This window comes from Lytechinus variegatus, chromosome 7 (genome assembly GCF_018143015.1).
Source record: "Lytechinus variegatus isolate NC3 chromosome 7, Lvar_3.0, whole genome shotgun sequence".
In the NCBI taxonomy this organism is placed as follows: Eukaryota; Metazoa; Echinodermata; class Echinoidea; order Temnopleuroida; family Toxopneustidae; genus Lytechinus; species Lytechinus variegatus.
In genome coordinates this window covers 42,169,840-42,197,408 of record NC_054746.1, presented here as the reverse complement: position 1 = coordinate 42,197,408, position 27,569 = coordinate 42,169,840, and the positions used below count along the sequence as shown (strand labels likewise).

At 35.7% G+C, this 27,569-nt stretch overlaps 1 protein-coding gene across 1 annotated transcript; it reads right to left on the bottom strand.

The window, feature by feature from the left end:
* Positions 1 to 716: 716 nt before the first annotated feature.
* Positions 717 to 26,708, bottom strand: LOC121419345 (DNA helicase MCM8-like). The gene is made up of 23 exons (XM_041613767.1): positions 26,559 to 26,708; positions 22,177 to 22,482; positions 21,505 to 21,633; positions 21,230 to 21,312; positions 20,522 to 20,671; positions 19,203 to 19,327; positions 18,416 to 18,471; positions 17,734 to 17,834; positions 17,122 to 17,163; positions 16,491 to 16,659; positions 16,075 to 16,143; positions 15,462 to 15,657; positions 14,702 to 14,795; positions 13,908 to 13,976; positions 12,575 to 12,725; positions 12,018 to 12,082; positions 11,557 to 11,687; positions 10,551 to 10,670; positions 6,867 to 7,098; positions 5,944 to 6,113; positions 4,302 to 4,386; positions 2,392 to 2,481; positions 717 to 1,997 (listed from the first exon to the last, which is right to left on the bottom strand). The coding sequence occupies exons 2-23, from the start codon at positions 22,442 to 22,444 to the stop codon at positions 1,884 to 1,886; spliced, it is 2,709 nt and encodes a 902-aa protein (XP_041469701.1). The 5' UTR covers positions 22,445 to 22,482; positions 26,559 to 26,708; the 3' UTR covers positions 717 to 1,883.
* Positions 26,709 to 27,569: the final 861 nt, after the last annotated feature.

The following is a 27,569-nucleotide window of genomic DNA, read 5'->3' as shown; positions in this document are numbered from 1 at the left end:
TTTATGATAAATCATTCATCTTGTCTTCTGTCAGTGGCAACTATGTTTGATACATTTGTTTCATGAAATTTATGAATGCAAAATATATTTCAAATAATCCTAACTTTGTAATATTTTTTCTTGATTGAGGTGTCATCCTATAAGGCAAAAATGATTGTTCTTTTCTTTTAAATTTGTGTACTGCTGGCCAACATTTTGGTAGCCCCTTTCAAATTGTTTCCTTACTCATGTGAACTTGCCTATCAAATGGAAGAGGATATAAGCTTTCCAAGTATGAATTAAGTTTTATTGTAATTAAGTTATGATAAGCAAATGAGTATAAATTGATTTTCGCATTTTTTTCCCGGGGGGGGGGAGACACCATATATAGGCTATATTCATAGAACGTTATTGATCTGCATACAAATTTTATTCATCTTTAATCATTTAGTTTTTCCTGATTCTATAGACCAATAATTGAATTAGTGAAATCATCCTAATCCCTGGATTGAGCATGAAAGTCAATATTGTTGATATCTTAGTGAAAAAGTAATTCTTGCATTATTGCATCCCGTAAGTATGTGAATTTTAGATAATGTACATGTAAGCCTATTTATGGGCTCTTCATTATATACCAAGAGGAATATCAAGTTTGACACAAATTAGGAATTTATTAAAATCAACATCAGTTCAACCACAACATTTTGAAATGACTGACAACAGGAATGGAACTGTTATTGAAATTTAGAATTTATTACAAACAGGTCAACATATGGTCAAATATTTTCATAAATAGCTATTGTCTTATTTACAAATACTGCCTTTTGAGTTGATTTGACTAAAATCAAAAGATGCTGATAGCCTGACAACCCTACCCTTTTGAGGATGAGATTGAATAATACAAGCATTTACAACAAAATGTACAAATGTATATTGACAACTTTTTGAAGTGTGTGACATTTGAAACCCTTATCAACACCATCAGACATAGGGCCTGCAGAGAATTCAACAAACTATTTGGTTTTAAATCTTAGGTTTTAAATACAATTAAAGCTGTTTCTGATCTCTACATGTGTTCATTCTTCTAAAATCTGCTCTAATAGCTTATACTGCTGTGGTTTACAGACTAACTTTCAAAGAAAGGGGAGGAGAGAGGCATTTCATGAAAGTTGTTAGCACAGACTACATTGTCAATGCCAAGGAACATGGATACTCTTCACTACTATCAGCATTGCATGAAGCCGGTCACTTTGAAAATATCCTCCAACAGGCATAGGCCTACACAAATTTGACTTCTTAAAATACACTTCCTTGAAGCAGTCCGATGTAGTCATGCTCCAGAAGACCAATTTTATAATTCCTTAAGGTCAAAGTACATTATTCAATCAGCTATTAACATTTATACAGAAATGTTTAAGACTCACAGGTACTCTGTGAGTTTCTGAAGTTGGAAAACTTGTTGATATATATTCTTAAGAGAAGAGCCAATCAAGTATAGACAATTAGATCTACTCACAAGACATTAGGTTTACCTTTGGAAATGGATAATCATACCCCTCAGAGTTTTCTTACAGAAGCACAGTAACCCCCTCTCCTTACAATAGTCACTCAAAGGATAATCATGGAAAAGCCAGCTCTACTTGCAGAGGGGTGGTGAAGTCTTGCTTGAACATTCTCAGGAAGAGTACATCCAATAAATGAGTTCATACTCACAAGACTCTTACTTATTTATCTTTGGAAATGAAGAGTATCTCTTGGAGTTTTCATTCCACAGACCAACACTGGTCCCTTTTCAATGCTCTAGTCATTTAGAAAGCATTTTCATGAATATACCACAAGTATAATGTAAATGCATGCTGATCATTTCTGAATTACCCGCTTTGTTAATTATTTTGGGCGGATACTCAGAAAGAGGCTGTTTGGAGTTGGAAGACTCTTGGTCCTTTCTTGAGAAGATAGTTCTGATTGTTGAGGGATGCTATGAAACCATCAAAGTCAGGAACTTGGATGCTGGCTTCCTGTGATGAAAAGAGAGAAATCTTGACTCTGAGAGATGGTTGAATATGATGATGCTGCTGACAATGATAACCAATCACATTTGTATGAAACAATTGTTTTAACATTCAACATGTAGGCTTCTCTGACAAGATAATGGTCAACCATGTTTGTATTCTTGGTGTGTTCTCATTTCCTATGTGTTTAACATCATACTGCACATAAACAGCACATTACTCCAAACTAGCCTCATTTTTCCTTCATGACATAACTCAAACCATATCCTTTCAAAAATATAAATCATGAATGATAGCTATAACCAAAATTCTTAAACATAAACAAATTATACCATTGATATAAGGGAACAATAGAATTGAATACCAGATAATACTTTTTTACGGATTAGAAATATTGTACCTGGGCAAGTTCTCTAAGATGTTGCATAGTGAAGATGTTGTTATAAGTCCTTTCTGCAACTCTGTTCAGAACAGCTACAAATCTCTTTGCCTGAATAAAGAAAGCGAAATAAAGATTGCCCAATAATAATATAGGGCATTTATATATCGCCATCTATCTAGAAATATTCTATTCCGAAGCGCATTGTTATTATGATTATAAACACCGGCTTTAGCTCGAGCTTCCTTTCAGCGCTCATGCATTCAAGGAATTAATCCTGCCGGGTACCCATTCACCTCACCTGGGTTGAGTGCAGCACAATGTGGATAAATTACCTGCTGAAAGAAATTACGCTATGGCTAGGATTCAAACCCACGACCCTGTTTCAAAGTCAGAAGACTAATCCACTGGGCCACAATGCTCCACACAATACTACTGGTTTGTTTCTCCTAGTACTAATGATATACATTTAATATGTCATAATCTTAACCACCAAATACAAAATATGTTGGAAGAATATTAAATGTCCCAAAATAATAGAATTTCTTTGGAATATCATGCCATTCTGATAATTGCCATATATGGTTATGTCGAATCAATGTTTTTTTTATTCATGAACAATCATGTTTTACATACAAATTTGATCTTGATCTTTCAGTATTTCTGTATTGATCATAATAATTCAAACATACGCTGTGATTGTAATATTGTCGTTTTCAACGCAATATTATCTGATCTGATAAAACGCTTCCAAACTTGATGGCAAATTTACCAATTGTAAAGAAATATAGATGATGATGATACCATAATGACAAAACAAAAATATTTTATCTGAATTATTAGACTATGTTTGATTATGGCCTCTCAATAACTTATAAAACTACCTTATTGATTAAACAAGTGGAATGCCTCTGGCAGTCTTGCCTGCATTATGTGATTCGATATAGCAGCAGTGCTGACTTTGAAAACAGCTATTAAACAATTATTCACAAAAGAAAACACTCATATGATATTAAAATACTATGTCCTTTGACCCAACATGACCTTTGACCATGACCATGTGACCTAAGACATGTGAAAAACATTCATTCATACTTGATTACCCTTTTGTCTATGTTTCATGAACTACATGTGCAGATCCATAACCTTTCTAAGTTATGATGCCAATTCCACAAATACCCCAAATATGGCCAAAGTTCAGTGACCCTAAATGACCTTTGATGATTTTGGCCATGTGACATGAAACATGCACAAGATATTTAGGGATACATAGTTACTCTTCATAAATTATGTCCCAAGTTTCATGAACTGGATCTATAAACTTTCAAAGTTATGATAACAATTCAACAATACCCCCAACATTATCAAAGTTTGTTGACCCTTAATGACCTTTGACCTTTTTCATGTGACCTGAAACTTGCACAGGATGTTGAGGGATACTTGTGTCAATGTTTCATGAACAAGATCCATAAAATTTCAAAGTTATGACAGTTCCACAAACATAGTCAAATTTTGTTGACCTTACACCTTGGTCATGTGAACTAAAATTCAGGCAGAATATTCAGTGATACACTATCACCCTTATGTTCAAGTTTCGTGAACTAGGTCCATATACTTTCAAAGTTATGATGATGACATTTCAAAAACTTTACCTTGGTAAATATTTCGATATTGATTGCCCCAACATGGTCTAAGTTTACTGACCCTAACTGACCTTTGACCTTGATTATGTGACCAGAAAGTAGGGCAGAATATTCAGTAATACTTGATTACATTTAAGTCAAAGTTTCATGAACTAGGTTCATATACTTTTTAAGTTATGATGACATATCTAAAACTTAATCGTGGTTAAGATTTCAATGTTGACGCTGCCGCCGTCAGAAAAGTCTTAAGTCTCGCTCTGCTATGCATGCGAGACAAAAATTACTTACTAGAGATTTACTGCTCATTCCAGATCCATGCTGAGATCTCTGGAAGTCTAGAAAGCCAAATTGATCCGAGTAGGTATCTATCATACTGTTAAGATGAGAAAACAATATCAATCAAACAAAATATATACAGAGCAATGCATACAATCAAGTCAGGCAGTCTAACACAAGTAATGGAAGTTAATGACTTCGACCTTAAGATGTCTTTTTTCTTTTCAAATTTGATTAAAAAAAATACAATTCTTATCCGCTGCAATGGGTATGTCTTGGTTAAAGGTAAATGCTAGTTTTGGTAACGATATCAAAATGAGTTCGTACAGAATCCAATGAAATGACCACCAAAGTGTCTGTTTGTATAAATAAAACGCATGTGCCAAAGGATTCTGGAAGAAATTGTGTAATTGCTGAGAAATTAGCAAATAAGCACAGGGTTCGGGTAGAGCGTCGGGCCCGACGCTCTAAGCAATAATTATACATTGTCCCATGTGCGCTTATCTGTGTTGGGGATCTTCGGTGTGAACATTTTTCAGCGTAGATTTCAAGATTTCACAAAGTTCAGTTAATGTAACTGTACCAGATCTAGATCCTCGATGATATACTGACAATTAAGCCTTGTTTTACAGACTTTCTCATGAAATCAGTGTTTACTGCAACTACTGGAATTTCTCTTTAAACTAGATGGATTTTTATCCACACAAAGCCAGCATTTATGCCTCCTGTATTACCAGATCAAGAATTATATATATATATTACATAGGCCTTCTCAATTTCTTGAATTTTAATAACCCAATTCATAGTTTCATTCTGCACATGATCAGAAGAAGGCCATTTGCACTTAAGTGACATGGCGATTTAATATTCAATGAGATAAGCACCAACTATGATGTCTTGATTTTTTCGTACATTCTTTTGACTTTTTCACTAGATCCACAAAGAACAATGAGACCACTAGCGACTGGTATTTAACAGATGACCAAGTACATTAATATGTTAATGCATTCAAGGCAGAAATGCAACAAATACCTTTATAGGATGTTCAGTAATACTTGATTTTTGTTTATGTACTCATATGCATTGTATGTATGTCTATTTTGATGATGATATGATGCTTTTGGTTTTAAAAATGAATAAACTTGAATAACTTGAAAAAAACTTGAAAGTAACTTAAAGAAATCTTCAAAGAACATCTTATACACAAGAGACAAATCTCTGTTGTTTTTAAGGGGAGTTGTCCTAGAAGCAGTCAAAGAATTTCTTCCTACCGGGTACCCATTCACCTCACCTGGGTTGAGTGCAGCACAAAGTGGATAAATTTCTTGCTGAAGGAAAACACTCTATGGCTGGGAATCAAACCCATGTCACCCATGAGAGTCTTAATCACTAGACCACGATGCCCCCACACAACTACTACTACATGTACTACTGCCAAAATACAAATAATTGAGTCAATCCTATATTTCCTGAACTCCATCAGTTCTACTACATCTTCAGCATCTGATTGTGTAGCCTGTAGTATTGTTTTTTCCCCTAAAACAACTACTGCTACTGCTACTACTACTACTAACTACTACTACTACTACTACTACTACTTCTCCTACTACAACTTCGGCTAATGTACAAATGATTTAATTCAATCCTATCTTACCTGAACTTCATAAGTTCAACTACATCCTCAGCATCAGATTGTGTAGCCTGTTCTCTTAACTCTAACCTAGCCCTTGCTTCAGTCAAACGAATCAATGATTCTAGCTGTCTTGTGGTGATTGGTGTGCTGTCTAAACCCTGATGCTGGCGACGAAGCTCAAGGTAAAAATTCTACTCACAGAAAGAGAGACAGTGGTATAAAATAGGTTATAATCTCTCATAGTTCAATTGTTCCTTATACCACATTGGGTTAGGAATATATGATTTTTACTGTACTTAAGAAACTGCTGTCAAAATGCTGCCTCATCTCTTGTGTTAATGATTACAATTAATGTCGATAATTCATTTCTTGGGATGAGAAATATCATGAAAAGTCAATCCAGCTGATGTGGGATTCTTCTTTTCTTCTCCAATTTTGTCAATAATTTGATTTAATATAATTTTCTCCCAAAATCAATACAAACAAAAGTGTACAATTACAGAGCTATAAAGCCTTTATGATATGAAAGAAAAGGTAAACAAAACAAAGACAACATTCTTACCAACAAAGAACGGTCATTCCTCACAGGACAATAAGAAATGCACCAGTAACAATGCATACTTCTTATTCTTGAAAATTGATACAATCTTATGTCATTTTTATTGTTTCATCGCATTTCCTAAAATTCTCAAGACTTTTCAACTTTTTCTAATTGTTATTGAAATCCAGTGAGTATGGCTTTACTTACATCGATTACCATTTATATGCTACAATAAGTCAATATTCACCATCTACTACTATTGCAACTGTATTATTCAATATTTTACCACATGTTGAAAAATATTGTTTGGAAATTTACTTACAATAAATGGACTATTGGAAGGAAAATGTACAATACAGAGTCATTATTTATATTTATCTTGTATCAGTGGTAGATCTCTTACCTGTAAGACAGTAGCAGCTTCTGGAGTGAGTTTGGGGTAGACATACTTCCTAGCATAGGCAATGTACTTCCTGAGTAATTGGGGTGGGATAGGATCAAAGGCTTCACCTCGTCCTACCTTGAGTCTCTCAGAGAGAGGCCTTTCAGATTCCCACAATCGTCTTGCTTCCTCATCCTCAGCTGTTGTGATAGACCCAGAGGGATGCCTCATCACACGTACACCACTCATTGCTCTGAAGTACAATGGGCAAGATAAAGTAAATTTACAGTATACGTCAATTCTAAATCCCTTTGATACCACCATTTACAGGGACATTTGTCAAAAGTAAGTTTCCAGGAGTGAGAGTTATCTTTTTCCATGAAGAGAGAGAAAAAAGTAAGCACCATAATATTGTCATGAAAATTATCAAACTGATTAAAGTTTACACAAAACACTTAAAGTTGAAGTTCATATAGAATAAATATGTTAGATTTTTCTTTTAATTCTGGAGCACAGTAACCAGTTATTTGGACACCCCCTCTGAGAAGCCCCCAAACACGAACCCCAAAAGTCCCCAAATTCGGGACGTCAGGATATGGAATTGCGACAGTAATTAATTTACTTCCGGGATTGCTGGCTTTTGGCTTCTAAGTGCACGTACGTGTATTACATATTAAATGCATGTTAAGCTCTACGTTATCGTAAAAATGACGGAGTCGAATCTAGAGATGAGTCTAGAATTAGTATTAGATTTCGAAATCGAAGATGTTGAAAAAGATAATGAGGAAGAAAGTCTAAGCTCAATTGCTAGTAGCAGCGGAACAGAAACTGACATCGATTACGGCGAATTGGGAGAGTACAATGCAGAAGATATGGCAAAGTCTGATGCCCCGCGACTAGCTCAGCAGCAGGAAGTGATAAAATTAGAAAAAAAAGTTGTTGACATTTTTACCTGTACATCTGCACTTGGAATGGCTCATGATCCTCGACACGGAAATATCCACCGCACAAAACTATGCTCTTGTAAAGCTTTGCATCCTTCAAAGCAAACTTTCTCCTTCTATTTATCTATGCCTTCTGTAATGTGGAAAACCTCTCTTTCACCTGGAATTTTGCCAGGCAGCCGATGGGTGAAAAATCCGTCATACGCCGTGTTGCTGCAACCCCCCCCCAAAAAAACACATCTCCGAACGCCAGTTTACTTCATTTTCTGTGGCTTTGGCAAGGGGTTTGAGTCCAATGATGACTGGTCATCCATCACAATATTCTCCACAAACACAAGCCCAAACTGGAGTTGGCAAATTACCAGTAAAGTAATAAAACTAGTATGAATTTTCAACTCACAAGACACAAGATGAGAATGAGCAACAATGACGCAATGCGATTTCCAAAGCTAAGCTAGAGTACGGAGCTTGCCACGCAACCGCCCCAAAGTCAAGGTGAAAATAAGATCCGATGTCTGTATGAATAATAAAACTTCTCACTGCACTCGCCACCCAAGCTATCTTGTTTTATTCCGTTTTAGTAATATTCCATTATTTAAAATGTTACAAATTATTCATAAGTCTGATATTTAACTATTATTATTTTGTCCATCACAGAATATCATTTGCCAAAACATATTCATCAACATAAAAAATCATAATATACCGTTGAGATCCAGCTAGGTGATGATTGCGTCTGCTGGCATTTCGCAGCACGGTTAGCTTTGTGGACAGGAGAAATTAACTCGGAAGAAAGGAGATCAAGAGAAAAAAGAAATACATAACAAGGCAAAAGCGATTTTGTGTCTCGCCCACATATGAAAATAACCAGAAATATCGTGATTCGCGAGGGCATGCAACAGAATTGTATCGAAACTTCATTGTAATATGACTGGGATGGAATAACACTTGCTTTAAGAGCCTTGCACGTAAATTTTAATGTTGACCTGAAAATGACCTTTGACCTTATCATGTGACCTCCGACTGCAGCATAACATGCAGGTCCCCCAAGTCAATCTACCATCCAAGTTTGGTTGAAAAGCACCTTACGGTTGCAGTTAGGTAAGGTTGACCTGAAAATGACCTTTGACCTTACCATGTGACTACAGCATAACATGCAGGTCCCCCAAGTCCATCTACCATCCAAGTTTGGTTGAAAAGCACCTTACGGTTGCGGAGTTAGGTAAGGTTGACCTGAAAATGACCTTTGACCTTATTGTGTGACCTCCGACTGCAGCATAACATGCAGGTCCCTTAAGTCCATCCACCATCCAAGTTTGGTTGAAAAGTGACTTATGGTTGCAGAGTTAGGTGTCATAAGAGAGTCTTGCATGTAAACTTTAACGTTGATCTGAAAATGACCTTTGACCTTACCATGTGACCTCCGACTGCAGCCTAACATGCAGGTCCCCCAAGTCCATCTACCATCCAAGTTTGGTTGAAAAGCGACCTACGGTTGCGGAGTTAGGTGTCATAAGAGAGTCTTGCATGTAAACTTTAACGTTGACCTGAAAATGACCTTTGACCTTACCATGTGACCTCCAACTGCAGCATAACATGCAGGTCCCCCAAGTCCATCTACCATCCAAGTTTGGTTGAAAAGTGACTTACGGTTGTGGAGTTATGTCTCATTAGATTTGTGACGGACGGAGGGACGACATTTGGATCTCTTCACCTCTGGTGGGCGAGACAAAAATGGCAGAGAAGATTCATATAAATAGGTTTAGATTCTGGATTCATATCTAGACATCTTTGATTCTTTTTTTATTTCTTCAATTATACTCTATAGGATCAGAAACAACTACAAAATAGTGTTATGCTCAGAATAATTGAGCATCATTTAATTGATTGATAAGGAAAGATGGCACCTTTCTTTGTTTATTTGTTAATATGAATACAAAACAAGCCAATAAAATTGGATTGGATATCATCGCTTAGGTTGTATACACTGCGCTGTGCCGCGGTGTGGGCACTGGCGGGTCGCCTTCCTATTATACGAGAGTGCCGAATCAAGAAATGAGATTCCATATCCTGACGTCATCAAGAAATCGCTCCATTCCCTACCGAAGGTGAGCGCAGGCAGAGTGAATGACGGGGTTTTTAAATTGGTGTTTTAATCAATTTCCAATAATCGATATGAGTTACAATATGTACCATTGTCTTCTACATGCTCTCGAGATATATAAACCTCTGATTTTAGTGATCGCCAATAAAGCTAAACTTTAATCACTCAAACACTTGGACAGGATTTACTACCCAATTTACAGTAGGGGATCTATTCAGTGTCTAAATTTATCATACAAGGAAGAGAATCGTTGATAAGAACTGATTTTGAAATGATTTCTCTTCTTTAATTGATCAGTAAATGTGAGGTTGAAAGTATTTTTTCAGAAATACTTAACAGTCTATTGTTCACTTAGCTAAACATATCTAGCAGCATTCCAATATTAATAACCAATAAAACAATAAATATGCCAAATCCGTTAACCATGTTATCTCAGTCTGGTAACTTACTAATCAAAATCAAAGTGTTCATGGTAATAACAGTTATCAAAAATGAAACAGCTATGCATTTTTTATTTTCATAATGAAAATTATATCTTATAATGCATTGATCCACTCTCAACTATACTGAAAAACAATAAACACAGGAATCAACAAGGTCACAAATGTGGATTCCTCTACCATTTCTATTCTCACTGAATGTTAATCATTACCCTACCTTTGCTTGCCAGCATGAATCGCCATCACATGTTCAGAGAGTAAAGAATCCATCTCCTCATCAGGTTTGTCAAGTAAGATGAACACTAGATCAAACCGAGACAACAGAGGGCCACTCATTCTAGGAAAAAAATATAGTTACAAATAATATTATTGCATCTCTCTTTTTTTCTTATCCAGGTTAGAATGACACTTTGCATTCAAAGCCAGTCATCTAAGTATGTAATTGAAATACGGGAAATGACCAATAAGAAAATTAGTGTTTACATCAAGTCTACACCTTTCATAAGCACTAGTAGTGGTGACATCCTGTCTTACGAGAAACTGATTGCCTGCCTAATTACCAAATCTTATTTATCAAAATGTTCTATACGAAAATGACAAGTCTACACTGTATGTCATTCAACATTTTAAACATATATAATACTGCTAAACTTCGACTGTTAGCGGTGAAGCCCTTTTCAAATGTTACTGTTTTGGAGCCGGAGATTCGCAATTTTCATCTTGCAGTCATGGCAACCCGTCTTTAGATTCGTCTTTTACAGTGCACTTCCTCCATCTTCAGCGCATTGCTTTCTTCAAAGGGCGAGTTTCACGATCCGTATGCCCATGAACAGACATGTTTTTCATGACCGTTTCAAAAACAGATTTTGAATTCTCTTTTTTTGTCACATCATGGGCACTGACGAAGAGTGTGACTTTATAATTCATTCTGAGAGCTATGCTCCTTTTAAAACAGTTTATGATATACTGTATATGCATACATCCTACGAAAGGGTAAATTCTATGAAAGGGTTATTCCGTCATAATACACATATAGACGTTAGGACGAAGGTACAAGGCGATAAGACGCATCGCGAACATTGAAAAAAGACATAGAAATTTGCCTTAAACGCAGCTGCAGAAAGATATTTATACATATGCCATTCCTGGTACACATTATGTAATCATAGTTCATATCAACATTTCTCATTCTAAATTGTATTAATGTAAATGTCAGGACTTACTTGAGATTTTCAGAGACAGTCTTAGCTTTATTATAGTGACCTCCCACAGGGTTAGCAGCTGCTAGGATTGAGGTCCTGGCAGGAAGACTACACACCACACCAGCCTTGGCTAAACTGATGCTTTGCTGTTCCTATTCAAACACAACGTTGACAAAGAAGAATCATGGACACAATGTTTGTGTGTTTCAAAGAGTTTAACTGACTTGACAAAAATAAAACCTTGATAAGATTGAGTGAATAAAATATATATATTCTAATCAGGACAAGAACCCTAAACATCCATCCACATCTCTATTAATCTATCAGTATGTAGCTTTCTTCACTTCAAAGTCTAGCTATTTTATATGTAAAAACTGGATGCTATTCACTTTCATGTGGGAGTTATTTTATAAAAGTCTCACTGGAATAGCATTAAATCTTGATTTTGAGAAAACGTTTTAAAAAGTGTAAGCTACACTTACCATGGCTTCCAGAAGAGCTTGATGCTGAGAACCCATCTTATCAAACTCATCTATACAGCAACAACCTGAAATAATAATAAGATTTGATATTGGTGTCCCTCATAATGTAATCTATGTAGGTAATCAAAAATAAAAATTGAAGATATTAACAATTTACTAAAAAAAAAGTATTTCTCTGCCATACATTAAATACATAGCATTCTTGATAATAGTATTCAGTAGATAATTTCCTTAATGAAATTGAAAGTTTCAATCAGGAGGGAAGGAAAAACTCTTTGAAGTAATAAGGGATAAAATTCCTACTTCTGTTCATTTTACACATTTTTGTATTGAACTCATATAGCAATTACAGGGGCTCTTTTTGATATTTTTTTTCAAATTAGGGAAAAATGTCATATGCCCCAGGCATCCCCCCTGTTTTTCTTAACTATATTTTATGGTTAAATCTATTTTTTAAAAAAGTCATGCAGGCAGTCATCTATATTTCAAACTCTTATGAATACGTGCACACCATTAGAGTATTGATATTTTGAAATGGGGGGTGGGTGATAACCCACCTTGGTCACCCAGGACCAATGCTCCAGCCTCTAATGAGTAATCTCCTGTAGAACCATCCTTGGTCAGAGTCACAGTCAAACCTGAGGTAGTTGTTGTGTTTCCACAGACGTACACCCCTCTAGGAGCAATGTTAGAAGCAGCCTGCAACATCTGAAAGGAAACATCTCTCAAATTGTTTAATGAGCAAAAGAATACAATGTCCTGCAAGAGAACTGGGACTGGTTTTTTATACCAAGTTGTCATTCTGAAAAGAAGTTATTTTAGATTGGAATTTAAGGTGAAAAATTTAGGATTTTGTGTTCCTGTGTTGTATCATACCCCTTGTATACAATCAACAAGCCAGATATTTTGAAGAATTTTCAACATCAATTAAATGTTTGTTGATTTTATTTTTTCTTGTTGCTTTTTTCAGCACTCTAAATGGACATAACAAAAACAATATCAAACCTTGTGTTACTAGTGAGTTGAATGAAAATAAAGCATCATTTCAATAAATCATGGGCCTCGACACATTTTTTAAAATTAGACCATAAGGTTGGTAAGCCGTTATCAGGTTTTAGGAAAATATGTTTTTTGAGAGGATCATGCAAGAAAAAGTATAAAGAATCGTTAAGTATCACTTTTCTAATAAAACATAAATCTTGTAGTTAAAGGTCAAGTCCACCTCAGAAAAATGTTGATTTGAATCAATAGAGAAAAATCAGACAAGCACAATGCTGAAGATTTCATCAAAATCGGATGTAAAATAAGAAAGTTATGACATTTCAAAGTTTCGCTTATTTTTAACAAAATATTTATATGAACAAGCCAGTTACATCCAAATGAGAGAGTTGATGATGTCACTCACTCACTATTTCTGTTGTTTTGTATTGTTTGAATTATACAATATTTCAATTTTTACGAATTTGAGGAATAGGGTCACCTTGCCTGAAGCACAAAATGTTAAAATAATGGAATTCCACATGTTCAGGGAGGAATGAAACTTCATTTCACATGACAATGACGAGAAAATCAAAATATTTCATATTTCAAACAATAAAAAAAGAAATAGTGAGTGGATGACATCATCGACTCTCTCATTTGGATGTAGCTGGCTCGTTCATATAACTGTTTTTGTGAAATGAAGCGAAACTTTTAAATGTCATAACTTTCTTATTTTACATCCGATTTTGATGAAATTTTCAGTGTTATGTTTGTTGATTTTTTCTCTTTTTATTCAAATCAAGTTTTTGTTGGGGTGGACTTGTCCTTTAATATGATGATTGTTTTGGTTCTACACATACAAGTATGTTTATAAGTATGAAATGAAAAAAAAACAGAAAAAAAACATACCTGACTCTTGCCGAGCCCTGGATCACCCACAACAAGAATATGAGGATCTCCTCGAACTGGGATTCGGTTCTGAGCCAAAATGAAGGTTAAATACATTAATACAAATCACATTTTCATCAACTCCATAAAATTTTGGACAAATCTGAAGCTCAAAATATTACCATTATGCCAATGGTAATGAAAGCCAAGGCATCTACCTGTATCATACAATACTTGATACTGATCAAACAACCTGAGATTTTTTTTATTAAGTTAACATTCAAGAATTTTTACAGTATATTTACTTAGACTTCATGATAAATTGATGATGATGACAATACTACTATTAATCATAATAATAAGTACTCTTATTTACCCTGGGTAGCAACTTTAACTATTAGCTGATTTTCAAGCTGGTCCTGCATAACAAATTATGTTATCATTACCCTTCTCTATTCTAATATGCCAAGTGCATGACAGGAAGGTAGAAGGTCCCATTTTCAAGTCTTTGGTTTGACTCAGCTTGGGATCAAACCCACTACCTACCGTTTATTAGGCAGGCTAACTACCACAGAGATACCAAGGTATGTTACGAGATGAAGGCATAACCCATAATTCTAGGTCAATTCTTGTAGGTTGCTGAAAATTCTTAACTCATGAGTTTCAGTGAGGAGTCATGGAAGCTCAAAGTGCTTGTTTTGCCAATATTTTAATCTTTACCTCTTTTGAATCTGTCTGTTATTGCCTTGAAAATTGAAAATGGATTTCAAGAATCATGTATGGCGAGTAGAAATATTTGTCATGGTATCACTCACCTTATCATTGGTGTACTTGTGTGTTCCACCTAATAATCCAAGAATAAGTCCTGCTTTCACTAACTCATGGCCATAGATACAAGGACACATAGATCTGATAGAAAAAAGATTTTCATACAAATGGACACCATGATAAATGTACTGATGATAGTGAATTACAGCAGAATGAATTTATGACCATCGTTGAATCAAGAATATTTTGTCATTTGAGGGACTTTTCCTTCTTGAATTCTTTAGTTAAATATCCACAATATACACCATACTTTTAAGAGAGCCCTAGTTATCAGAATGTATGCATACAGCTACCTAGGTCCCATCTGACAAAACAATGTGACTGATCCAATTTGAATGCAAGCCTTTTGACCAACCATGCTATCTGCCAAACCAACAGTTGTGATTCATTTGAAGTATACCGGGTACCCACATATGACCTAATTGGCTTATGAAAAACTCATGTATCTCCTGCAATATCAAAACAACCATCACTCATGGAAGTCTATTCTATTCATGGTAGTCACACAAGAATTAAATAAAAAACAGACTTATTGCAAAGAAATAATGCTGAATAAATGTTAACCATATGATAATGTGGAGCAATTTTCTATTCTATCTATGTTCACTATTTCTTTCACTATTGTCCATGTCCAAGAAAGGCAGCAGAATATTTCAAGTGTGGTTGGTATTTTCCAGCAAACATACACCCCAAGAATCTTAGTATGATAGGTCTATTTCAATAAAACGTCAGTGAAGTAACGCTTACCCTACGATGAGTTTGAACAAGTTTTCTTGACTCTGTATCTCCTGTATAGCATAGAGTTCTTTGATACTGAAGTCCACTGCAGCACCACCTATCCCACCATTAGCATCTGTATTCTTCTTACCTTTCTTCAGATTTGATAATGAATTGGCATGGATGTACAGGAGGAACATACATTTATCCTTGTTACGTCCTTTCCCTTTCATAAACAAATGGTAAAAAATTTATGAACAAACGTAAATTTCCATCACTTTATTCATTTATTTGATTCAGTTCTGAGTAACAAAAAATTGACAAGTTCATGATATAGAATATCATTTCAAGACAAAACTTGCCAGGGCTCCAACATAAATGAACAGTTTCTTTGAAGTATAAGGTCTGATAACAATCCATATATGATAACTAGCATGAGATATCAGAAATTGAATAGATAAGTTGTAAATGAAGCAAATCTTATTATGTTCAACATTTCCATAGTTATTTTGAATTACTGGATATAGGAAACACAACTGTAAAAAAATCTTGCCCCTTGTTATTCTGTTTTTTCTTGGAGGTAATAGCAACATGATTTTTAAGCCAATAAAATGACATATAAAAACTCAACATATTTCCTTACCTTCATCTACATTTGATACTTTGACTATCCCACTGACTGTAACTGTATCTCCCGGTACACAATTGTCCACTAGAAAAAAAAGTAAAGAAAGTGACACCTTTAATTGGCTAAACTTGCAATTATACTTTGCAATAAAAGCCAAACATTCCAATAAACCAATATTATGTACAAATCAAGTGACTATTTACTATAATTACATATGTGCAATGGATTGCTCAATATTAGTAACTTTTGATTCTCAATGGAAACATTGAAATTAAACTTTGAAAAACTACTTTCAACTGCTTAAGGACGATCAAGTAGAACGCATAATTAGTTTAAGATTACCAACAGCTATGATTCAAAGAAAGAAAACAGGCCAAACAGGACGCACCATTCCAGATATAGTCCGTCATTTAAACTAATGTAATACATACCAAGGTCATGCATGAGTTCACATTCTACTGTTCTTGGTATACGTCCTGCTTCTCTCTGCTCATCCATAACTATCTCTTGTAGCTTTATGGTTTGCCAATCGGCTGTCTCCGTCAGAGGTGATCTCTGCTTGGGTACAAAGGAGCGCCCTCTACATTCTGGGGCAAGGCACTGTGCATACAATAATATATAATGTTGAAAAGCTTTAGCAAAATAAATGTACATTCAAATGAAATGTATCACTACATTTACTACTTATATTAGTATATGAATAGTGAGAAGAAAAGGTTGATAATGATTACTACGAAAGGAAAAAAATGTTTCAAAACAATCGGACAAGACATCTGTTTCATTCAGAAACTGTAACAACCTTGACCGAGCTGTTTTGCCACAAACACACTCACACCTATGCACTATTTGTAATATGAAGATATTCATTAACATTCTTACATACATTTTTAGTGAGATGTTACTTCTTTGTCCACATTTAATTGAAATATAATCCAACTGTATTAAAACATCAGGATAAAAATCATTGCTAACAACAAATACATGTATTTTGATGCATTATATGTCATTTGTAACTTAATGAATCATTGCCCTGGTTATTATCAATTAAATCTAAGTTCATACCTTGGTTGGTAGGATGTACTTTCCATTAGGTAGATGGACAATCTGTATTGAGAGAGAAAGAGAGACAAACAGGAGAAGCAGAGGAAAGGAGGGAGAGAGAAAAAACATGAGTGAAGTAATGGAAAGATTAGAATACTCATTACACAAATCATTGACATTAGAAATGAATAAGGCAATATAAATACCAATCTAGGGCTCCAAAATAAAAAAAGTTTAATATTTAAGGGAAGAATAGTATACTTGGCCAAAGAATTAATTGAACTGTAAATTATACAAAATAGTAAAATGTTAAAATTTCTTACCAAGTATTGAATTGAAAACAAGCATTAGATGCTAAAACTTGTGGTGCTTATTCAGCTTCAAACTTGAAAAAGTGATGGATTCATATATGTTTTTCTCTTATGAAAATAAGACTTACTCAATGAACTTACTCTATGCTAACCCGCCTAACCATCTTTTTGTTATTGCTGCTATTTTGATTACTCCTTCCATTACTTGGTAATCATAAGATCTATAAATATGCTTTCACTTTTTAAAACATATATTTATTAATTGAAGAATGTACATGTATATAAGTATACGTAGACCAATAGTTGAACCTTGTATATTCACCTGAATATCTCCACATGTATTACACTGGAATGCCATCTTGGTACATAATGGTCTTATATTGCTGACTCTTACTACTGTACCCTTCACAGATACAAATTTACCTGAAATAAAATTGATAGTATATTCTTCATATTAATTTGAGGTTGTTTTTTTTCCTGACATATAAATATATGAATATACACTTCCAATTTTATTATTATTATTTTATTATTATTTTGTTTTGGCGTCACCTGTGCCTGGGAGGCGAAAAGCGAACTGAATCACTATGACCCGCAGGTCTCTCCTCCCGATATAACTGATTGGGGGGAATGCAGGTGGACCACTACACTGGGGTTTCCCCCTACTCTTATACGAATAGTGCAGTGGGTTCTTAACGTGCAAAGGTGGTGACTCTCCTCTACACGGGGCCTCCATTTAACGTCCTATCTGAGGGACGGAGTGTTTTCCATTGTAACATAGCCTGCATCTATGAAACATGGGAGAGACGTTTACACACAACGCACTGGCTTCAGTCATCTGCCCGGGTGGACTCGAACCCACAATCTTTGGTTTGACGGGCAGACGCGTTACCGACTGAGCCAAGATAAGTTTAGGTTTACCAGTAATAGTATACAAGTATATAAATGAAGTGACTGTACCACAGGATGACAATTTTATTTGAAGCACACACATTTATACTCACCATAGCAATTAGCTTTCAAATTTTTGAAGGCTGTTATTGGTTCATAGTTGAGTATTCTGGAGTAAAGAAACAAAATGAATTGACAAAGGAATCATTCCTGGATGATCAATAATAACAAAATAAAAAAGCTTACCAGAAATACCAAAACTAACACACTGCTTTATAGATATGAATATATAATGTCATTTTAGACATTTTGTTTGATTGGATAGAATTGAACAGAATTTAGATAACTGAACTGAATTTTACAACAATCATAATAATAATCATAACATTTGTAGGGTGCTTAATACAGAGGTTTTTAAGGGCTCCGTTTTCTGTCTATCAACTAAATTTCTGGGGTAAATACAAAGTAGTCTATAACTTCTTCTTTAGTCATTATTTTGATACATTACTGTAACTTAAAGCAAAGAAGAAATATTGTTCATTCTCCCAAGAATCTCTAAATCAATAAAAAAAAATGCAAATCCATTATTTTATTGTTTGAAATAGACATGAAATGAAATACTCCGAAAATTTGCATTGCCCACTTGATTGTGGGCATGGCAGCCACTGTGCAGCGCCAGATCAACGAGGCTCTATCTCTTCAAACATTGAATGCAACTCCCATCTTTTAACGTCTTTTGGTCTGACGCGGCCAGGGTTTGAGCCCCCAACCTCCCGGTTGTGAGACAGACGCTCTACCAACTGAGCAAACACACCAGTACGAAGAAGCAACACAGAATAGCCATGATATTGTCACAAGATATATCAAACAAGATGAAAATTAAATTAAACTATAGATTACCTGGCATGAATCAATGGCACCTGAACTAACATAGGAGGAATGTCAACAGATTGTTGAGACTGGTTCTCAGAGTTTTCTTGTTCTTGTAAAACTGCTGCTTGTTGTTCTAGATCTTTGGTCCAAACCTGAAAAAATCCATTACAATAGGAGCTGATCCAACGATAACCACACAATAAATAACAGAAAAGGAGTACCTATCAGTTGTTTCTTTAATAGATACATTCTGAGTAGGTGCAGATTAAGGTCATCTGAACTTAAATTTAAAACCCAGACATTAAATTCTCAGACGATTGCTTGAAACTGGATTCTTAACATGAAGCCCAATCGATTTGATATTAAGCAGGCAATTTGAATTGTCTCTAAGTGCATGCAGCAGAAATAAGAATATTAAATCGGAATGCCCTTCAGTGGCAATCATCATTTACCTGGTATGTTACTTGCCTTTGGATTGATGAATGATGATAATTACCCGGCTTGGACATCAAGGAAAGTCCCCTTGATATCCAAGTTGGGTATTTATAATCATTCATCAATCCAAAATTTTAAATCCGGTCTTGTTCCTGTGAACGAGGGTGGCCGGATTCACCTCACACTCACAGCAAAGTCCCTTATCCCCTCCCTCTACTTTGCCTAATTCTGTGCATCCTCTATATAGGAGCGCCTTGAGCACCCAACAGGGTGGATATGTGCGCAATGTAAATACCCTATATTATTATTATTATTATAATCTATCTCCAACCCAACTCTCCTCCTCTACTTGCTTCTTCCATGTCTTCATAGGCAGCCCCATCATTGAACCACCCACCTCAAACTCAAAAGCCCTGCCATCCCTCCTCTGTCCTCAGCACCTGCCCATACCAACATGCCCCAATAGCCTTCGCCAACCGATCCACTACTCATTTATCAACATGGAATAAAAAGCAATTCATCAAATACCCAATTAAAAAATTTATTGTACCGGTATGTCTATATGTTACATGGTCATTTGAATAAAGAAGCCCGTATTCTGAAATCGGGTTTAACTTAAACTCAGATTTAAAGTTGTGGTTTAAGTATGGACAGCCAATTGTTACATAATCACTAACAGTAGAGATATACTTTCAGCTCATTCGGCTCTCAAATCATTCATAATTGTGTAGGAAGTATAAATAGATGATGGTCTTCACCATTGATGAATCAGGAAAGAGCACAGTAAACATAAGAAACGTACAACTTAATAAAAAAATTGATACTTTTGGCTTCCCATACTTGAACCACAACTTTAAACCTGAGTCTAAGTTAAACCTGACTTCAGAATATGGCCAAGAATGATCCAATACCTGATGGAAAGCTACTCCTAGACAATTGATGATTTTCTGAGGCATATCCCTTATCTCATTTTTTAGAGTTGGAAGGACAGTCTTTACTGATTCATCCTCCAAGAGTTCCTTACAGTCAACTAGAATGCTTCCTCGTTGATCAATCTCAGTCTTCAATAAACAAAATAAGAAAAATTAATTCAAAATATTTTCATTTTTATTGAGTTTTGCCAATAAGAAATAAATCCTCTTCTATCATATTATTTTCTTCAGATAAAAAGAAAACACTTCTACTCCTCTCTTACATCCGTACTCTCTGTCCAAAAATGTTGGGTCAGATGGTTAACTTGACTTGGAATAATAGTAAACATGAACCGTGTCACTCTTACATTCTTAAGAAAATTTTGTGAAGCCTTGAAAAATCTATCTCAAATTATTCTGTCCTTTAAAGTTGTAAACTGACATATGATTCATTTTCCTCATCGAACTGTTTCATGAATATATTCATTCATAGATGCATATTTACACCCTAAAATAATACAATTCATTTCAAAAACATATTCTATATCTATCCACCCCAAAATAGAAATATATAATACAAACAAGAATTTAACAGCCATTAGTTCAAAGTTACAAACATCCTAATATTTATATCCAGTTACCACTGAAATATAATTGAATGATATTTGTAATATTCTATTAATTGAGAGAGAGAACATAGAGCTTTACCTTGTCATATTTTGGTAGTCTTGGTCTGAAGAAGACCTCAAAGGTTTCTATCTTGCTTACTGTGGGGGAATCTGAACTGTATGCTATATTCAGAGCAAAAGAAAAAAAGAAAGAAAGAGGAAGAAAAGGAAAGAGAAGGGGAAAAGAATCAATCAAGGACACAATCATTACTTCCTTCATTTATGTATCATAATATAATTATCAAACTAGTGTCTAAAGTAAAAAAGCATGATTTTTATAATGTTTCTTAAAATCAAAGAAGAAATATTATTTACCTTCATCTGTGAAGTACAGCCTCCATCCTTTATAGGGGATAAGACTATTAGCAATATTCTCTAACTCAGAATGGCGTGTACTTGAAACCGGGACAGTATTGTTTGAAACATTACTTCCGAAGCCACCACCTGCAAATCAAATAAAACATACCAATCACATCCGATATCATCACTTAATCATTGTTAATAATATTATTGGATCAGTTAGAAAGTGTCCCTACAAAATGAATTTTACATGAATGTAAAACGATCTTACTGATTTACAAATTGTTGATATTTCATTCAGTCATCTCAAGGCATTATTACAAATCCAATCATCCTACCATTATTCATCTAATTTACAGTCCAAAGAAATTCTTGAAAATATTTTTTAGATGAAAAAAGAAGATATCAAGGTAGAAAAGGCTTTAGGTGTGACATCAGTTTAAAAATTATTTATTCTATGTAACTTGGTGTTTAATTCGATATAGATATATTAGTTTGCAGAATAATAATTGGGTATAATTTATGCTAGGTAGATTGGATGAATCCAAATCCAATCTTCATCAAAAGACTGTCTGCTCTGTCTTTTTCACGTTTCAAGTGATTAATTCTATTGGAAACAATTACTACACTCAGATGTCATCATATTCAAGTTTTGAAATTGTCACTCGGTAGAATTTGTGTACAAACCTCTTCCTCTGTTATTCCATGATCCCCATCCACCTCCTCCTCTTCCTCTCCATCCACCTCTACCTCTATCACCTCCTCCTTGGCCTCTCCATCCTCTACCTCCTCCCCCTCTTCCATTACTCTGGTATGTACTGAAATAGTTTCCTCGAGTGTTCCCTCGTCCTCTCCAATTGGTTCCTCCTCGCCCCCCTCTTCCCCTTGCTCCCCCTTCTTCTCTGGTATCTCCTCCTCCCCTCCAGGTTGATGAGGACCCCTGACTCTGACTCATGCTGACTTTTAAATCACATCTTCAGGAGACATCAGTTTCTATAAGTACAAATAAACAACTTAAAACACTGTTTAAAGGGGGAGACCACCTGCTTGATATCAAAGAAGAATGAAACCTTTGGAACAAGATAGCTTGTGTGAAGACAGAAAAATCAAAGAAACAGATCAACAAAATTTTGAGAAAAATCGGACAAATAATGAGAAAGTTAAATGGGCATTTGAATCTTGCGACCATTAATGATATGGAGATCCTCCAATTGGCAATGCGACATAGATGTGTGATGTCACTTGTGAACAACTCTCCCCATTTTCATTCCCCTAGTTCAAGTTAGTTTTAAATAAAAGCTGAGAGATGAGAGAAACATGAAGGTTGGAGGAAAAATATGTGGAGAAATGTCAATTTCTTACTTCTTGCTTCCAATATTCAAAATTTATTGAACTTTTAAATAGCCAATGCACTCACCGAATGTACGTCTGACCTTCATGGAATGCCCCTAAATGCACTCGAAGTTGTAGTTAGGCAATGATGGGGAAGGCAGGGTAAGTTATGGCACTATTAATTTGCTTTTGCATGTTAGAACTGAAATGATTTTTATTCTAACTCTATTCAGTTCCTAATTCTCTATAAATACTAACATCCTCTATAAGGGAAAGAACAGTCATGTGAATTTGTTCCTTTCTGCCTGCATATCAATCAATGGCTTTTTAAGTAGTGCTGTAGCCGAACTGCCGAACCGAACGGAAGTTCGCCGAACTTGGCACTTCCAAACCGGACCGTACCGAACACAAAGGCCTGGTTCGGTAGTTCGGTAAAAAAAAAAGCATGTTACTTTGCAATGCACGAGTTCGATGACTACATAGATTTAAGTATAAAATTAAAAACATATATATTGGTTAGTGATTGTGCACAATAAGAATTCCACTCAATATATTTTTAAAATCTACTATGATAGCTCCCATCTCGTCTTTGATTGAACTGTTATCAACTTAAGAATATTTTATTAACATGAATATATTTTTTCTTGATAAAATGAGGGGACATTTTGAAGCTAAACTCGGTATAAAAGTGTGGTGTAATTACGTATTGCCGTAATCGATCGTGATCGTAATCGGACCTAATCATTTTGTATTTAATAAAGAAAAAGAACCAGACATAAATTCATTCCTCGTAAATGACAAAGTATGACAGCTTCGGTCTCGTGTTTGATAAAATTTTTATCATTTTCAATTTTTTTTATAACATGAATTTATTTTTTTCTTCATAAAATTTAGGGACATTTTAAGCTTAACTCGGTTAAAAAGTGTAGTTGAATTACGTATTGCTCTAATCGGACGTACATTTAATTGTTTTGTATTTAAAAAAGAAAAAGACAAGACATAATTTCATAAATTAATTCCTTGTGACTGACAAAGTAATGGTAAAATATAGATATTCCACCTTCTAAAATTTCCATATTAATATAAAAGATAAATAAATAAGAGATGAAGGAATGAGGTTGAAAAACAGAAAAGATAAAAATTCAAACCAAATCAACGCATGTTCCCTGATCGATGTTCCAGAAATGATTGGTAAGGAAAGTTGAAACAGGAAGTCCAAACAACCTGCTCTCAGTTGCTATTATACAGGTAAAATTTGTATTCCTAACTTCAAAACTTTTTTATGTTGTCAATATTTTCTAAAAAGTGGTATAATCTGGTCAATTACTGAAAATGAAATGATAAATTATCAGTTCCGTCTTGGTTCTGACAATCACCGCCGAGTGATTTCACAACACTAAAATACACAGTACAGTCCCATGTACTTTACCTTTACCTTTACCCGAGATTCTGGAAGAATGCTGATGATCCCAGCAGTCGTGCTTCCAGTTCAAGTCCTTCATCCTTCTCGTAAGTTAGGTATCTTCACAGCAGTCTAGCTTGGAAATCTGCACCGTCCTCAACATTAGTGTGATTTATGCATCATAGGGTGAGCAGTACCGCTGGTCTGCCCACACCTTGTCTAGCCTTATTTTGAAACTGTTCACCGTCTGAGCAGTGACTACCTCTTCGGGCAGCGAATTCCAGTCTTTTATGATACGCTGGCTGAAAACATCTTGTCTGATCTTCGTCAAGCATCTGGGTTTTGAGAGCTTCAGACTATGCCCTCTTGTGTTACCTGTTGCATACACAAAGAAAGTATCACCTGGAATGCGTTCAAATCCATGGATTATTTTGAACACCTGTATCATATCTCCTCGTCTTCTGCGGTACTCAAGAGAAGGAAGATTGAGTGCTTTTAATCTCTCTGTGTATGTGCAGTTTCTGATGGAATAGATCATTTTTGTTGCTCTCTTCTGTACCTTCTCAATGGCTTTACTGTCACTCTTAAATCTAGGATACCATATAGAGTTGCCAAAGTCAATGATCGGCCTGACAAGTCCTTTGTACAGTTTTGGGATTGTGTGTTGGAAATATGTTTGAAGTCACGTAGCGTCGATCTTTCTGGACCAAGAAAGGACTGACATTTTATCTTTTTAAAGTAATTGATTGACCAGATTTAACCACTTTTCAGAAAATAGGGACTTTCTAAAACATTTCATATTCTTTGGAATGTGAATTTCTGATGGAATAGATCATTTTTGTTGCTCTCTTCTGTACCTTCTCAAGGCTTTACTGTCACTCTTAAATCTAGGATACCATATAGAGTTGCCAAAGTCAATGATCGGCCTGACAAGTCCTTTGTGCAGTTTTGGGATTGTGTGTTGGAAATATGTTTGAAGTCACGTAGTGTCGATCTTTCTGGACCAAGAAAGGACTGACATTTTATCTTTTTAAAGTAATTGATTGACCAGATTTAACCACTTTTCGGAAAATAGGGACTTTCTAAAACATTTCATATTCTTTGGAATGTGAATTTTACCAGCAGTGGAGGTTGTTTGTCTACTGTCTCGACATTCCTGATCAACACTTTACAATTTGAGAAGCTGCGTTGGCAATGACATTGTAATCGATCATGATCTTAGGTACATGAAATAATCATGAAAAAAAATATTCTGATCTTTGTAATTCTGTTAATGTCCTGATTCTCTCGTTATCAATATTTTTCTTTTGATTTTTTTTTCATTTCAAAAATGGAACTTCTTGGAAGTAGAAATGACTCATATTTTTGTTTAAAGATTAAAACATAAGAAAGTTATGCACAATTTTTGTAACTATTCTTTTTAGAAACAAAATTTATTATAAATATATGACAGATCATTTAGCTAATTATCTTTTCGTGGGTCTGCAAACTTTATTTTTATATGTTAAATTTAATTTGGCATTTATTGCCGAACCCCGAACCGAACCAAAGTTCGGAAAAAAATTGCCGAACCGAACCCGAACATGCAACCTGACTTGCAGCACTATTTTAAAGGTTGTTTTTTTTTTAAACATCACCATAAGAATTACCATGGCTCAACTGTCTGTCTGAAAACGGGTTTAGGTCCCCGTGGCAACATATATCCATGACCGTTCCATATAGGCAATAGGGATGCATACGCACTCACACACTGGCGATCCGTTCCAAGGCCAGGACCCCCATGTTTTCACATTTGTAGTTCCGGAGCCCGTTCTGAGGACCCTCCTTTTTACAATTAGCCCGCTCCAAGACCAAGGCCCCCGTTTTTTGTCTCGCCCGCGGCACACCCTCAGGCCTCACCATTTTTTTGGTCGAGTACCCCCCCCCCCCGCACGCCCCGGGCGTTTTGTCTGCACTTTTTACCTAGGCAATAGTCATGATAGTATCGACATCAAGGTATTGTAGTTAGGAAGCCTTTCATGAAACAGGTTTAGTAAGATTGGAAGTAACTCAGCTCCACGTGGTTGGTGGATGAAGATGACTAACTTGTCTAACGTTAGGTGTTGAGAAACGGGCCCCTGGGCTCACGGCCGCGGGCGGCCGGCGGGAGCTCCCTGACCCTGGGTTAATCCAACGGTTAGACACGAGATGAGGAGCCGCCAGAAATCCCAGCAAAACTGGATATTAATTTCTAAGAGACCACAGATACCATGGATATCTTCAATCAATTTACAGGTACCGGTACCGGGTACCGGTACCGTAAATTAGTAAAATAGGTCAGTTACCATCTACTTACATGATATAAATCGACTTCAGAATTCGAAAACTGCGCCAGAAACTCTGTCTCTGCTCCGATCAGCTCATCTCCACCAAATTTGGCTAGTGAAAATTAGTCTACCAAAAGGCACATTTTGTCGAACTTTCAGTCATTGCTGTGGGTGCAGGGCCAGGAACCGCCAGGAACCGGGTCAAGAAATGAGATGGGACGTGGGGCCGCCTAAATAAAGAAATAATAAAAATACATGAAAATAAATCATCATTGCTTTTTGAAAATTAAAATACGAAACAGATACCATGGTGCAAGGTTAGCAGTGGAAAATTGGAAATAAGACTAATTCGCTGATGTAAATAAGATGAAAACGGTAAACGTCGGAAACTCTTTCGCCCTTTACGATCTTTTATATAGGCCATAGGATCTGTATTTATACTCAGTAGTCATAGACTCAACCAGGCCATGGCCTTTCTAAAAATAACTGTTACCAGTACGTAGATCTACAATTGTTGCTTATTGAATGATTCTTCAATCTTCTCTCAGCTCTCGGAGACGGAGTTGGATAGTCTAAACGTTCGTGGCATGGATCTTCATCACCAGAGTCATTGATTTCATTCTTCACCAACCAATCCAAACGTGCAAGCCAGCTAAAAAAAAGTAAAAGCAGCTTAGCTTAGGCAAAGCATGCAAGGGCGGGGGCAAAAAGGGCCATACATCACCATTGTGCACTTTTTTTATTCGGCCTCGGCTAGGTAAAGGCATGCCAAACTTGGGGGGGGGGGGGGTGGGTGCTGCCCGGGGTATGCTATATGTATCTTTTGTTAGTTTAGGATGTAAAAAACACGAAAATAATGAAAAAAGGGTATATCTTTCGCCAGGATAACTGTGTTTATGGTCCAATTTGCAAGGGTATATATTTAAATAAGGATGTACTTCGCTAGAGGGTATTCATTTGTCTACTATGGTCAACAAGGAAAATAGAGTACGACTACGATACCAGACAATTTTCGTCACTTGATAGAGTTGCAGCGGCAC

Coding starts and splice junctions, on each gene's coding strand:
- LOC121419345 (XM_041613767.1), bottom strand. CDS start 22,444: ATGAGTCAGAGTCAGGGGTCCTCATCAACCTGGAGGGGAGGAGGAGAT. Junction 21,313..21,504: donor GCTGTACTTCACAGATGAAG/GTAAATAATATT, acceptor CTCTGAATATAG/CATACAGTTCAGATTCCCCC. Junction 4,387..5,943: donor GTTGAACTTATGAAGTTCAG/GTAAGATAGGAT, acceptor TCATCTTAACAG/TATGATAGATACCTACTCGG.